At 42.4% G+C, this 15,121-nt stretch overlaps 1 protein-coding gene across 1 annotated transcript in view; it reads left to right on the top strand.

The window, feature by feature from the left end:
- The window catches only part of LOC307245278 (glutamate receptor ionotropic, delta-1-like), a gene marked incomplete at its 3' end in the record, with an annotated part of 448,321 nt that overhangs the window by 393,209 nt on the left and 39,991 nt on the right, over nucleotides 1-15,121 (top strand). Inside the window, exon 8 of the mRNA XM_080020759.1 lies at nucleotides 4,995-5,114. Within this exon, the coding sequence (XP_079876885.1) occupies nucleotides 4,995-5,114 (120 nt within the window). The remainder of the gene's footprint in view (nucleotides 1-4,994; nucleotides 5,115-15,121) is intronic.

Raw genomic sequence — 15,121 nt, 5'->3', positions numbered from 1 at the left:
GTGTGTGTGTGTGTGTGTGTGTGTGTGTGTGTGTGTGTATCACCTATTTATTAATGCTTGTCTCCTCCTGCTGCTCTCTAATTTCATGCTCCTTTAGAGTCCTATGAGCCACAGAGAAGTGTGTGTGTGTGTGTGTGTGTGTGTGTGTGTGTGTGTGTGTGTGTGTGTGTGTGTGCATGTGTGTGTGTGTGTGTGTGTGTGTGTGCGTGTGTGTGTGCGTGCGTGCGGTTGTGTGCGTGTGTGTGCATGTGTGCGTGCGTGTGTGTGTGCGTGTTGGAAGCGGGGGCTAATCTGTCGCACGGGGAAATTTGCAAGGACAGACTGATGTGTCTCTGCCACTCAAGGTCCATGACCATGCTGGATAAACCACTCACTGGACTCCAGTAGAAGAGAGCAGAACGTGGAAACAGGAATCCAAGATGTCAACAGCAGTGGCGAACAAACACTTAACAAATGTAACCTTGCAAATCCAAGTGGAATACAAATAAGTGGAATCTTCATTGTGCTGTGGTGCATTTGTGTTTTTTAATCCTGTTTAGCCAATTTGCAAAAGCAAAAGCATGTCACTCCTTTTTCAAATATCGTTTTTTTCCACCAAAATAAAGTAGTCTCTCTCCGTTTTACTCCCGTTGGACCTCGGAGTCCCACGAAAATGGTACCAGCGTCTTAAACCGCGGAGCCATCTCTCATCGCCAGAGGTCTTAATTCGTCCATTGTTTGGTCAAACAATCGGACGTTTCCCTTATTTCCTCGTAGAGCTAATGATTCCCCGTAACTGATGTGAGACGACTTTGCGGCGAACGCCCCCGCACGTGCAAGCGGCCTTTTGATATGCCGTAGCTAGACACACAGCGAGGCTTTGTTAGATGTTTAAAAGCGATGGATAGACCAGGGTTGAGCATGGGGCAGACCTTGTGGCATGCTGGTCCAGACACTGCATTCCAGCGCTGCTGTCACAGGTTCACGTCTTGAATGGAGTTTTCTTTCATCAGATGATTGGAGGAGATTTGCCGAGTTCTCTTAAGACTCATTGGCTTTAGGTTTGCGGAGTTCAAGGTTATTTTTGCCGCGTGAGCCCTTGGAAGGCGCCACTCCAAGGGCACGTTTAAAGTCAGGGGGGTCGAGCGTGAAGGCACCCCGGTGGCATGATAGTGTTGTAATCATGGACGTGTTTAGAGCGTGTCTGCAGATGTCGCGAGGTAGGCAGGTTTGTGTCCCTCTCCATCCAGGTAGCTGGATCGCAACAGCATATCCCGCTGCGGTGGGTGCTTGGCGCCTTTTCTGAGAGAAAGACATGCGCGGCTGAAGTTTTGAAACACCTCAGAACTGTTGTTGGGGAGGAGATGAGTTCAGAGTGCCGCCATTCAAGAGCCACTAAGCCTTGTGTATCTTGGTCGGCTCCTTCGATCATTTGATTAAAGAAACAGGACTTGGATGGAAAAATTCGGACTTGAACCCGTGACTGCAGCACTTAAACGTGGTGCCTGAACCGTTATCCGGGTGTCTCTTTTTATTAAATTGTATTATTTTTTTCTATATATTTTTTTTAATTTATTTTTAACCTGTGCTGTCATCATGCTGGAGATACAACACAGAGTACTTGTATGCTATTGCATCCAGGACAGAGTTAGTCTGCAAGTGGAGTTCAACTTCTCAACCTGCAATACAAATCTTTATTAATTCTTGAATCATCAAGAACTGCTGTAGTAACTCTGTCCTGTGTGTGTGTGTGTGTGTGTGTGTGTGTGTGTGTGTGTGTGTGTGTGTGTGTGTGTGTGTGTGTGTGTGTGTCCACCGGTGAGTGTACAGGACCAATTAGTTCTGGTGTATAAGGTTGGTATTATATCGTAGCACCTCCATGCAGCAGAAAAGGCCCCCGAAGCCCCCCCTGAGGCCCGCGGCCCCAGGAAAGCCCCAAGCACCCGTCCTGCAGCCCCCAGAGAAGACAGAAGAGCTCACCGACGCCAGGCCCCAAGGAGCATAACCCAGTCCAGGAGCATGCGAGGAGACCGTGCACTCCTGAGGCACACACATCAAATCCGGGTGCTTTCAAATGTCCACTTGTGTTGCCGCCTTTCAAAAGCTCACCTGGCATCGAACCCTCAAGTCCTCATGCACCGAAGTTCTCCTTAATTCCTTAATTAGAGCTTATTTCCTTGAGCGACTAAGTCTGGTCGTCTCCTCAAATCATTTGATTCAAGGAACAGGACTCGAATGGAAAAATCAGGACTTGAACTTGTGAGGCAGCATCTGAACCAACGTGCAACAAGGTCGACTTCACGCTCAGCCCTGGTCTACGGCACTTGTAAACATGTAAATGTGTTGCCGGCTCTCAAAAGATCACCTGGCATCGAACCCTCAAGTCCTCATCCAATGGCTTATCTCTTCCCGCACACAAAGTTGTGACTGCTGCGCTGGAAGTTCTGCGTCTGAATCTTCACGCAACCAGGCACTTCTTCATGTTTGGCTGTGGTCTCCGGGCGCTTTCAAACAAACCTTTGGGGTGCTGCCTTTCAAAAGGGGTTCAACCACCCTCAAAGTCCTCCTACAGTGACTTACTGTATCTCTTTGAGCTACAGCACTTAGCCACTGATGTTGTCTCCTCCAGTCCTCTGATTAACGAAACAATGGCAGTGACTTGGTTGGCAGAATGTGGACCCTGTGGCTGCAAAGGCAGCATCTCAACCCATCACACCACAGAGACCTGCTGGGAATTTGCCCAATACCTGTTTATATCATATGGTGTATATATATATATATCAAATCAAGTAATAAACAGAAATTGTCCATGAAAGGTGTACAATAAATAACAAATAAGAAGGAAAAAAAGTGATAATAAACACGTCAGGGTTTCCTAATTACGCTCAATAAGTAGTCACAATTTACATATGATGGATAGATGTCTACAATCGTAAAAAGTCCTTAATTCAATTTGGAATTTTGTATTTTTATTACCTATTTTTTACCTGTGTTATTTAGATAAAAAAAATTGCGTTCCAATGTTTTCTATGAGAATAAATCCATTTGTATTTACACACAAGAGTACGAACAGGATCAATACAATTTCTAGTGATTGGTTGGACACTTTCTGTCCAGTAGAGTGATCCCATCAGCGGCTCAGGATTAGGGTGTCGTGGCCTCTCAGACTCGGGGTCTCGGCCTCTTTTCGTTTGAGATTGGAATCTCAGTTCAGCCTGCGAGTCGCTGCGGTTAGAGTCGTGAACAAAAGGAGCAAACGACTCTTTTGCTGGAGTGACTCCTGAGTCATTTAGTGCAGCATTTGAGATAGTATTTTAACACATTCATAATCTTGACGCATTGCCTTGGAGTGAAGACCTCTTGAATGGTTGGAACGGATTCTCACGCATCTTTGCTCACTGAAAAGGGCTCTCGCTAAAATATGTTTTGTGTATGAGCCATGCTCGCATCAAGTGAGGCGGGGAAGGACCTCACGTTGGTTCTGCTCCGGGGCCCTCCAAACCACTGAGACCGGCCCCCGCCCGCACGGCCAAGCGATCATTATTTTATCCGGTGACTGTGACCTTTCAGGTCGACGGGAGGAACACCGAGGGTGTCGTCGCCGTTGCGATGAGCGTCTTTATTCTCTGCTTGCCCGCTCCGAGCCATTCAAACATTTTCCGTTTAGATCGCAAAAAAACCTTTTCCGCTGTGCGGGTTTGTGTTTGTGACGAATGGCCCTTGGCATTAGCAGGCGGATGTAAGGAAGCTCGGGCCGATCGAAAGAGGTTTGACGCTCCAATACCTGAGGGTCTATAAAAGAATGAAAATGTCCAAATATTCGGGCTGTCAAAGTTAACGCGTTCGCTTTAACGCAGCGGGAGGGGGGCGATTTTTAACCTTTTTTTAGAAAGGTTGAAAATACGAGAGATTCACGGGAACATATTTAAACTGGAGGACAGCGGGAGAGAAGGGTCGGGAAGGAAAACGGGAAACGGGAGGGTTGGCAGGTATGTGTGCTTATGCAAGCAGCAGAGGCAGATAGACAGATTCAGACAGAGCCACAAGCAGCAGAGGCAGCTGGTGGGACACAGCGCCTACGACAGACTAGCAACGGCCTTGACAACGACACGTTGATTGATCGACACTTACAGACAAATGAGTGTTGAATTCACAACGCGGGGCGCCTTGTTTATGTTTCTTGATTGGGTTAGGAAATCAGTGGGAGAGAACAGGATAAACGTCTATGTGAGCGCGCTAAAACAATTACACATATTATTATTATCATTTGAATTGTGGCCAAAACCGGGGCAATTTGGTAGTGAATGTGGAGAACCCGGACATTTTATTGTTTTACAGATATTTGTTGGGCTTGAGTTTGCCATGTTATGATTTGAGCATTTTTTTCATGCAGTGCCTTCGAGGGTTTACGAACAACATTTGTCGCTGTTTTGGGTTGTTAATTGATTTCCGATAAACATACATTTGCATAAAACAAGCATATTTGTCCGCTCCCATGTTGATAAGAGTATTTGATGCTTGAAAAATATCCCTTTAAGATATTTTGAACAGATAAAAACTACGCGACCCATTTGCGATTAATCGCGATCGATTGACAGCCCTAAAAAATATGCATGGAGCTGATTGTTGTATTCATACTGTTTGAATGCTATACACATTTGAAAATCTGTCTAAATCAATATTATGGGATTATTATAATACATTAAATTATATGTTAAATCTTCTTCTTCTTTCGGCTGCTCCCGTTAGGGGTCGCCACAGCTGATGTGTTATATTAATCATATAAAATTATTGTTATCCTCCATTTTACAATCAATTTCACAAAAAACGCCCGGATGTCATGATACAAATGGTCCATCCTGAAAGTTGTTTTTTTTCCCAGTTGTCTGTGACTCTGACTTTCTAACTTTGCCACTTTTCTCCCCGCCATCCCCCACCACCACCATCACCACCACCACCACCACCACCACCACCTCACCCCCCCCCCCCCCCCCCCCCCCCCTTCCCCCTACCAGGGTAATATCACAGGTCTAACGGGGATAATGGATTTCAAAGACAGCGGTTCCAACTCTCACGTTCAGTTTGAGATCCTGGGATCCAGCTTCAGCGAGACCTTCGGCAAGGACGTGAAGAGGGTGAGTGGCGCGGCGGTGCCTCTGAACATCAAGGCACTTTTGGGTTTGGCTCCTGCAGGGCCGCACGGTCGTTTATGGAATGTGGCTAAAATATACAGTATCTACTGGTGATGCAAAGACGTTGGTAACGATGGAGGAGGTCCTTGCCCCGTGTTGAGATGCCTCGATGCCTCACAGGTCCTGGTTCCCCCCGGGACACAAACGTGGTTCTTTGTAGTTGTACATTGCCATGTATTTATTTTTTCTTAGAGGAGAGTCCCACCCCAAAGCAACACCAAACACGGTGAAACTGTTGACGTGCCCGGCCCGCTAAGGGGTCCACCTTATGTTTCCAAGGTCCTATGCTTCCTCAGCCCTGTGTTCCCCCTCCACGTTCCATTCCTCTGCTATATGAACAAAAATGATTTTGATGCTGAGGGAACATACTGTAGGATTGAGGCAACATATGGGTCTGTTTATCAATTTGGAAATAAATTACATTTGAGCTGAATATAGGACTCTGGGAATATGTACCGCTCCCTCCCGCCAACGCCATCGCTGTACAAGACCAGCGTTGGCAGCAGCAGCAGAAAGGATATATACTGCAGACATGAAGGCCAGAAATGTACCAAAAACTCTTCCCTTTTGTGACCGCCGCTCGCTAAATTGGAGGAACTCGAGAACTTGAATGGGCGCGTTAGCGCCTTCTAGTTTGCCGCCGGGACAATGCCGTGCCGTGCACGTCCCTCGGCCGTTGCACGAGGTGGAGATAGAAGCCTGAGCGGCAGTTTGGAGCTTTGACTGGAATCGCTCAGTGATGGAAGAAGTGCTCTGACCTTTTTATTCAAGTGGAAGTACCAATACCCTGCCGCTTCAGTAAAAGCATCTAAGTACTTACTGTTAAATGTACTTGAAGTATTAAAAGAAAACGTACTCGTCATATCCAGTTCCCTGACAAAAGCGCCGCTGTACCTTTCCACGGACAACTGCTCGTGCAGATCCTGATTACAATTTATAAAAACAAAAGTATAGGTGGTGTCATAGTTATTTAAGAACATAAAAAAATGTAAAAATGTAAAAATGTTCTTGTTCTTTTTTTACACCACTGACACCACCGACAATGACTCCCCTCTGTGCCAGGAGAGGAGCCTCCTCCTCTGGCAATGGCAATGCACAAGGCACATTTTTACTTCACATTTAACTTCCACTTTTAAACTTTACCATTATTATAGACTATTATTATATTATTATTCTATCAATTTATTTTTATTCGGGTACAGTACTTCTTTTATAGGTATATGTATATACACATATGTGTGTGTATCTGTATGTATATACAGTATGTGTGTATGTGTATATGTATGTATATATATATGAATATGTATATACAGTATATGCATATATATATATATTTTATATAGTAATTGATTCAGAACAACACGTGCTTTTGTACATTATGTAACACACGTAATTGTAATTCATGTCATGGCTGCTTCAACACTGGAATTTCCCTTTGAGGATTAATATATAATTTTATCTTATCTATCTAATCTGAAATCACCAACAATCACCAACTTTCCAATGAATGCAGGGTTCACCCAGAGAGGAAATCTCCCCCTCGCTTGCAGACACGTGTGCGTGCATTCATGTGTACTGTATGTGTGTGAGTTTGGGTGTAGTTGTGCATTTACACATTTTTTCTAGTAGTAGTAGTACACCTGCATGTGTGTTGTGCGTCGGTGTCAGGTCTGGCCGTGGAGTAAAAGCGGCTCTTAAAGAATACTCTCACTTTCAGAAACAGAGATGTGTCTGACCTCTAAATTGCTGGCAGTGTTTTCTGAGGCGTCTGCACAAGCTCGACTGGAATCCCTGGCTGAATAAAGGGTGCAAGGAAACACACTCGTATAAGATGCGCGCACGCACCGCACGCACACACACACACACACACACACACACACCTTGCTGTAATTTCTCACAAACACATATACAAAAATAACACAGACACACACCAGCGCGCACACACACACACACACACACACATTTACATATGAATACATGCATAACACACTGCCGTACAGTACATGGTTAAGACTTTTTTTTATCTTGTCTCTATTCATATTAGCCATATTGTCTTTGTGAACTACTTAAAAAACAAACAAACAAAAAAAACGACAGCATTTTATTTGCGCTTTATGTCACTTATAAAGTGAAAGTAGACTTGGGCGGAGAGCGAAGCCCCCCCCCTGCTGAGCTAGACTCCTACACTCCCTCCCAGGAGCGCTTATGCAAGCTGTTGATCGCGAGCAGCGCAACGCTGCGGGCTTGTCCTCGGGCGATGCTGTTTCTGTTGTGTTGCATTGTGTTGCATTGAAATCTATCGGTGAAATCATTCCTGCCCCACTGTGCCGATGTGGGTCGTTGAAAAGGTGCGTCAGCCGCTGTAGGTGTGCGAATGTGCCTTTGATGAACGTTGCGGAAGCTTCTTATAGTAACTCTGCTGTTCCAGAGAAAACAACGATTTTTGCGAGACAGGGATTTAAAGTGGCAATCCGTGAGATTATTTTGTCCGAAAAATAAGAAAATACAAATTTTCAAGAAACAGCCATTCAATGTGTTTGCATTGAGCGCGCGCTCCTCTATATGCTGTGTCCATTACTGGTGCCAGGGTCCGCCTTTCCTGGGAAGAACGCAAAGATAGTACAGGTAGTGAAAGGCAGCTGCGTTGAATTTGATAAGCCATTGTAGCCAGTTGTGATCAGTAAACTGTCAATACGGATGAACATTCACAAAAAAACAAAACTGGAAAGATGGGTAAAGGGTAAAGCCAGAACTCTGGGACTTCTCGACTCTCAATCGAAAGCGTAACATAAGGACTACAAAGCTCATAAAGCAGCATGATGTTTTTCATTTGAGGGGGGTTGTCTGTCTTTATATGCAAGACCTTGTTATGGACTGGCATCTATTGTGTGTTTCCCCTGCTGTAGTCATTTGGGATGTGCTCCAGCCCTGGTTTCTGCTTGATTGAACACTACGACAAAGAGTGACGAATCCAATGAGAGAAAAGGCAACGTGTGACACATTATTTTTGGAAAGATGGAACATGATATTTGGCAGGTTGTACTCTTTAGATCTTGTGCACACAAGGCTCCTGCAGTATCTGTGATTTGTGTTAAAATAATACATTGTCTCCAGAGTGGGATTCGTTTTGTGTTTTTTTTTTAGCATTGGCTGTCAAATAATGAAACTGAAGTTTTTGCAGAAGAGATGGGCAACGTTTTTCTGGAGAAAACCTGTTAGCATATTTGTCTATCATTATTATTATTATTATGATGATGATGATGATGATGATGATTATTATTATTATTAATATTATTAATATTAATATTATTATTAATAATAATATTATAAATAACAATATGAATATTATTATTAATAATATTGTTAATAATAATAATAATAATAATAATTTGTGTTTTTATCTATACATTGATAGCGACTGATTTTACTTCCCTTACTTTATTATTTATTAAGTTATTCCTTAATAACAGTGACTTGGCCCTTAAAATAGACTAGACATCATTTCCATTCACTCTCTGGGTGAATAAATAAAGCATAATTTATACAACACTGAGGTCAAATAATTGTGCATTCATTATTTTCAACGGCACTTAATAAATTGTATTTACAAGGTGTGCTGACCTCAGTGGCTGCTCTTTTTGTTTTTCCGTTGAACCCTGGCCTTTCAAATCAATCAATATTTAATAGGAGAAAGTGTAATCTTTTAATTACCAATCATATTACATAGAAGACTTTAATGTGTAAGCCGCCTTCATGTTAACCCAGATGTGCGCGCTATAGGTTAGGCTTCACTAACCAAAGCGGAGGGCTGCTGAGACCTGCGCAAATGAGCTCCATGCACACGTATGTTAATCCTAAAATTAGAGATAATACAATTGTTTAGTCATGTGGTGGTAAATGTGAGTTACGCATTAGTGTGATGCTGGGATGGACCTGGGATGTATTGATTTGTGGCAACGCTTTATTATAATAGCTCAAAGCACTTTCAGCACTTTCAGTTCAACGTCTGTGTCTGAGACAGAAAACATGGCCTGACGCACATCCACAGAACACTGCGTATAATATGAATGGAGAATAAAACATTACATTCAATTTGTTTAACATAGTTTATAGGACATGTGTGTGTTTTTCATCTTAAAATGTCCTGGTCTTCTATCGATAACTTATTTTTAGGGGTTCAGCCCTGAGATGGCCGCCCAAGTGTTTGGCGCTTACGAACCGTCTAATCCACGGACACAAAGAAATGGTCTTTTATTCGGGGCAGTTCAGACATGCTGTCCTCCGAGTTTGATCCAAATTGGTCCCTTTTTGTGGGAGAAGTTGGTAAACACTGCATTGCTCATCTCCAATGGTCACGTGATAGCATTGCAGACCTCTGATTGGTCACAGACAAGCGTGTCATGGCGTCAGTTGTGACACGTTATCACTTAGTCCATATGCAAAATGGCAGCACGCAACAACAGCCTGACATTAAGTCTGCTATTTGTAAATACTGCAGATATTTAGTCCGCTCACTGGACTATTTTATTGTACTCTAACTAAGGGAATATAAGACAAGACACAAACTCTGACAGACTGTACATACGCAGAAGCACAGAAGCGCAGAGATAACCACCATCAAACTTGAGGTAGGTGTTGTGCTTGGAACACGTATAATATAGCTTACAGTTTTCCTTAATTGTAGTTAGTTGTAATAGGAACCAGAATTACACAGTGACACATATTTCTTTATTACTATTAACTTATATTATGTTTGAAAATAATTTGTTTAAAGTATTACCAGAAGACAATTGGATTACACAAAGTGCAGCATATACGGCGTCATAAACATATATAACCTTCTGAGGACAGCTGACACGCAATAAATAAATAAAACAAAGAAATAAATAAATGCTCGGATCAACTTTAAGAATTGATTACATTTTTCAAAGCTATTTCTTAATTCATACATTTCAAGTTGAGAACACAAGAAATATAGATTTAAGAAATATATGCATTTTTTTTCAAGTTGATACAATGACTCATTTTGTTATTATCACTATTATTATTATTATTATTATTATTATTATTATTATTATTATTATTATTATTATATCTTAGATAATTCCATATCAGAACATCAGTAATAAGTATAAGTTTTAAAATAAACAATACATCACACTAAAGGCACACTACTAGTCGAGAACATTTCTTTGTTACCATACTATATTACTAATTAATGATCATACTTTACCTAATAAATCTTTTTTGTCCGCTGGCCGCAGCTACTCAGCCCAGCAGCAGTGCATTCAGTAATGTTGTGGTAATCTATGAATTACTGAATGTGTGCTTATTTTTAGACAATGTATTGTTTTAATCAATATCATCCACAGCCTGGTTCTGCCGACCGTCCATCTTTGTGTAGGGAAAACAGCGCATAATAATATCTGAATTCAGAGGACTGGGGAAATCTATAGAGCAGCAGACAACCCATTCATTAACTTCATGAAAATGTATCAAAGCAGGCTTCAGACAGCCAGTGGACATTCATGCAGTGGTTTTAGTAAATGTGAATCATGGTGGAAATAATATAGAAATCAATTCGAGAGAAGAAGGTATGATATGGTCAAAGTCTTCTATCCCAATAAACGTAATTTAATATCTCACTATGTATAAAGCTTGTTTTCTGTATATCCAATTAATAAAATGCTTGAATAAAAAAAGACGATAAAGCCCATTAATGAGTCGGCGCAGCACGGGAAGGCACTTGTCTGGGCTCTCAAATTCACAGGAGAGGCAAAATAAGCAGGAAAATTCACCGTAGCCTTGAACTGGAAGTGGTTCTTCTGTGGGCGATAGAAGAGGTTTGTTGTGGTGGAGTCTGTTGTGTGCAGCAGGCTTTCCGAAGGACGATTTTCTGCTCAGTGTCAGATTTCACTTTTTTTTCCAATATCTCAACCACGTCCGCATGACAGAAGTTGCCTCCCTTCCGTGCACAAGCTCCTCCACATAAACCTCGGAGGGGTTATTAGAGGGACCGTTAGACAAACACGCGCGCACACACAAGTGCATGGAGTAATTCTACTATTATTCCACAACTATAAAGTTCACTGCTATAAAACAACAGATTAAAAATTGAAGAGATTTGCCCCGTTCTTCTGTGCTGTAAATTAGAAGCCATGTATTTATTTCCCCAGGGTAACCCAGTTAAAGATCACAGGAAATAATGCAATAAAAAAATAAAATAAAATAAAAAACCCATCAGAATAAGTTAATACTTTGAAGAAAGAAAGTGAACAAACACAACTTTGGCTTGGAACATTAACTGAACCAAGTTCGGCGGCAAATAATCCATCTGTTCTTCCGATGTGCTGGAATGTTATTTAGTATGTATTTAGACAATTCTGGAGAGCTACCTTAAATGTAACACAATATTTTCAGTTATCCAATAATAAAGACCGTTTTTGTTGGATGGATGCCGCTACGGATCCCAGGATTCTGAATGCTTTATTTCTCCTCTTTCTTTGCTCCGAGGTTCGACCGATTGATCGGTCTTGTTTCCGCGGTCACCTGAGGTGGTCGGTTTACAGTTTTCACTCCTTACGCAATCGTGGTCGATCTTTGCCTTCGTGCAGGGGAACGCCACCAGCAATGTAAACAGCAATAAAGAGGAGCACATGCATAACGTGAAAACATTGAATGGCTGTTTCTTCGGAAGTTCCGGTTCAAAAAGATATAAAATATTGGGGTTTTTTCTTTCTTTTTTTTGAACAAAATGACCGTCCGGATTACCACTTTAAATGGCCTCACTTCTCTAGAAGGCTGGTGTCGATACCTCTTATCTCTCTCGCTCTCTCATCTTGTTATCCAAATCTCCATCTTCCCTTCCGAGGCTATTTCCCAATGCAAATACTTTGCAGGGGGAGACGCCTGATGGGGAATGGAACTGCCATTACGGTTCCTCTCCGGGGGGGACGTCTGGCCCGCTGCTGCAGTTGTACTCCAGACCCCCCCAGTGAGCCCCAATCTCATCCTCCCACTTTCCTCTTCTCATCGTCTTCTGACGAGTAAAAGTATTTCATCAGTCATCCGTAAAACCTTGGACACATAAAGTTTTTTATTTCATTCTTTATTTCGCCGCCCTCGACTGGAGTCAGTCTGGATGAGTTTCAGAGGACCTTAGCGAACGTGCCCACTGTGTGTGTGTGTGTGTGTGTGTGTGTGTTGTTAGAAATAACATGGCGCTTGTTAAAATAATATGGCGCATCTGGTTGAACACAGTTCTTTGTGACCAGTCGCGCACATGTTGCTCCTGTACTTTTCCGTTTGCGTAGATGTTTTTCATGTTGGTCGCCTCTGGTTGGAGTCAGTCCGTTGTGATCCATATGTCCTTTTGTGACCACTTGCTTGGATAAGACTTTATAAGGATCCAGGGAAGAAGGATCGGGGCTTCCAGGCTTTTTTCCACTGGCTGGGCTCAGACTTGTTTGAGCTCGGCTCCTGGAGCCCAGGCGCAGACTTCGTGAACCTGCTGCACCTTTTGATTCTGCCTGACAATAAATTTGACCAACTCCTAAAGTCGTGTTACGTCCTCTGATTGACGCGCCCAACCCATCAACGAGCAGGCGGAGAACCTCGAAGGTAATTGTTATACTTGAATTGATCAACAGAAGTTTAGTAATTGATTTAAACAGGTCTTAATTGTTATCAAACTAGAACTGACCAACAGAATAGAGTAATTGATCAAAACAGGTTTTAATTGTTCAATCAACAGAATAGAGTAATTGATCGAAACAGGTTTTCTACAACGGAACAACTGGGTGGTCCTCGAGGATATATTATTCTCCATCAGTGTGTGTGTGTGTGTGCGTGCGTGTCTCTGTCGTAGTGTATCTGCGCATCTCACCTCTCTCCTAATTACCGCAAACATCACAATATATTTTTCACCGGCCCCTGCATATCGATAATGTGGCGGTATTTTGGGTATGGGTTGGTGTTTTCAGGAGATATTTAGGCACAAGAAAATATTTGAGAACCAATCCTTAGTAATGTGAACATTATGACCCAGTAGGTGGAGGCGTTGACTAGGATGGTCTACGATGTTTCAAAAACTAGAGATTGAGAGGTTACCCCGACCAAAATCCCAGACAATATCGAGTCTCATCACGATATCGATATTAGAACGATATATCACCGAGCCCTAATCACTACTATACTGCTGTCTTACCATGGCATCGATTTTATGACCCAGCTTTAGTATGTTCTATACTATGTAACTTCAATTGTATGTGTGTAATGTCTGTCCTCTCTGCCTGTCTGTCCTCTCTGCCTGTCTGTCCTCTCTCCTCGTCTGTGTTCCACCTGTCCGTCCACCCCCCCTGTCTGTCCTCTTCCTTCCTGTCCTCTCTACCCGTCTGTCCTCCCTGCCCTGCTCTGTTGAAAAGGGCTGCTTCCTTCGCTGCGGTACGGCCAGTGAGGTTTGGAATTATTAATCATTTGTGGCGATTACCAAGTAATTTGGCCATATTAGGGACTCACAATTGTTGTCTGCCCTTGTGAAATTATTGGACAAGGAAAATGGGGCTCTTACAGGGCTAATTTTGAAATCCTCATGGTAATTCTGAGTCACTTTGACAATTTGGACTCTTTTGAAATGTCAAAGCTAATTTAATGAAAATAGTATATGGAAAACATAATTGTACCTTTGTGGGGTTGTCCTTTTTCCTTCCTTGTTTCTATTTTTTGTGTCATTTGGGTTCCTTTACCCGTTTCCTCGCTCTGCAAGTTCAGTTTTTTCACCCATTTATATAGTTTACATTACAATTCACTGATGTGGACCTTAGTAAGGAAAACACATTTCGACATCTTCCTCTCTCCATCCTTAAAAAACACCTTTAGTAATTGTGATGTATAATGACCAGTAGATAAAAAAATGACAGATGTTTCAACAATTCTGATGATTAAATGATGATATGTATATTATTATTAAACCCTGTCTTTATTTTAAAACCTGATTTGCGGGTCATGTCTTGTATTAATGGATATTAACCATCATGGCTTTATATTCTCTCTGTAGCGCCCCCGCTTTGACTTCCAGGTGAATAAAACTCTCATCCAAATTCAAAAGCTGGGAACAAACACACATGAATGCATGGCTAATTATCATCCATTTTGGTGTGTTTTTCTTGAAAAACGATGTTTTCTCCTTTTCTTTTTCGATTGAAAACCTGAGAGGGGACATTAGAGCAACGTCTAAGCATATCGTTGAATATCCTGTGGCCAGAAAGTTAAAAATGGCGCTCTGAATAGTGAAAATCCATCTTAGTGGAGCACATTGCTTTCAAGGGGGTTGTGTGTGTGTGTGTGTGTGTGTGTGTGTGTGTGTGTGTGTGTGTGTGTGTGTGTGTGTGTGTGTGTGTGTGTGTGTGCGTGTGCGTGTGATGGAAAACGTCTATGTTGATGTGTCACAGGCGGTATTATTAGGAGGAGAAAGAGCGCTCTGTCGGGTTTTTTATGAAAAAACCTGCAACTCAAAGAAGCTTCAAAGCCGGGTAAAAACGGAATCGCTGCGCGTCTGTGTTGGTGTCCGTGAGAGAAGCCGCCGGTCGTGCTGACAGGTTCACGACGTGGATCGCTGGATGCCACAGATGTGTTGTCCGGCAGAAAAATGTCTTGCATTCAACACTGGCAGTAACACGTGAGGATCTCAACAGCAAAATGAGAGATGCTTTACAGGGAGAATACTGCAATTATGTGCCCCAGATTCATAATCTATCCATAGGATCTACTTACTACACTTGTAGGTTGTAGAAGGACTTGATGCTTCAGGTGCTTCTCCAGAATGACGTATAAGTGTCAATTCATCAAATCGTCTGGTTTGGGTGGATTACACTCCACTTTCACTTGTATACCTGTCCATCCATAGACTCGACTGATTTAGTCGAACACTTTGGTTGTAGAAGGAAATGCTG

This window comes from Zeus faber (genome assembly GCF_960531495.2).
Source record: "Zeus faber genome assembly, chromosome: 20".
NCBI classification, from domain to species: domain Eukaryota; kingdom Metazoa; phylum Chordata; class Actinopteri; order Zeiformes; family Zeidae; genus Zeus; species Zeus faber.
This window is presented reverse-complemented; position numbering and strand designations above follow the sequence as displayed.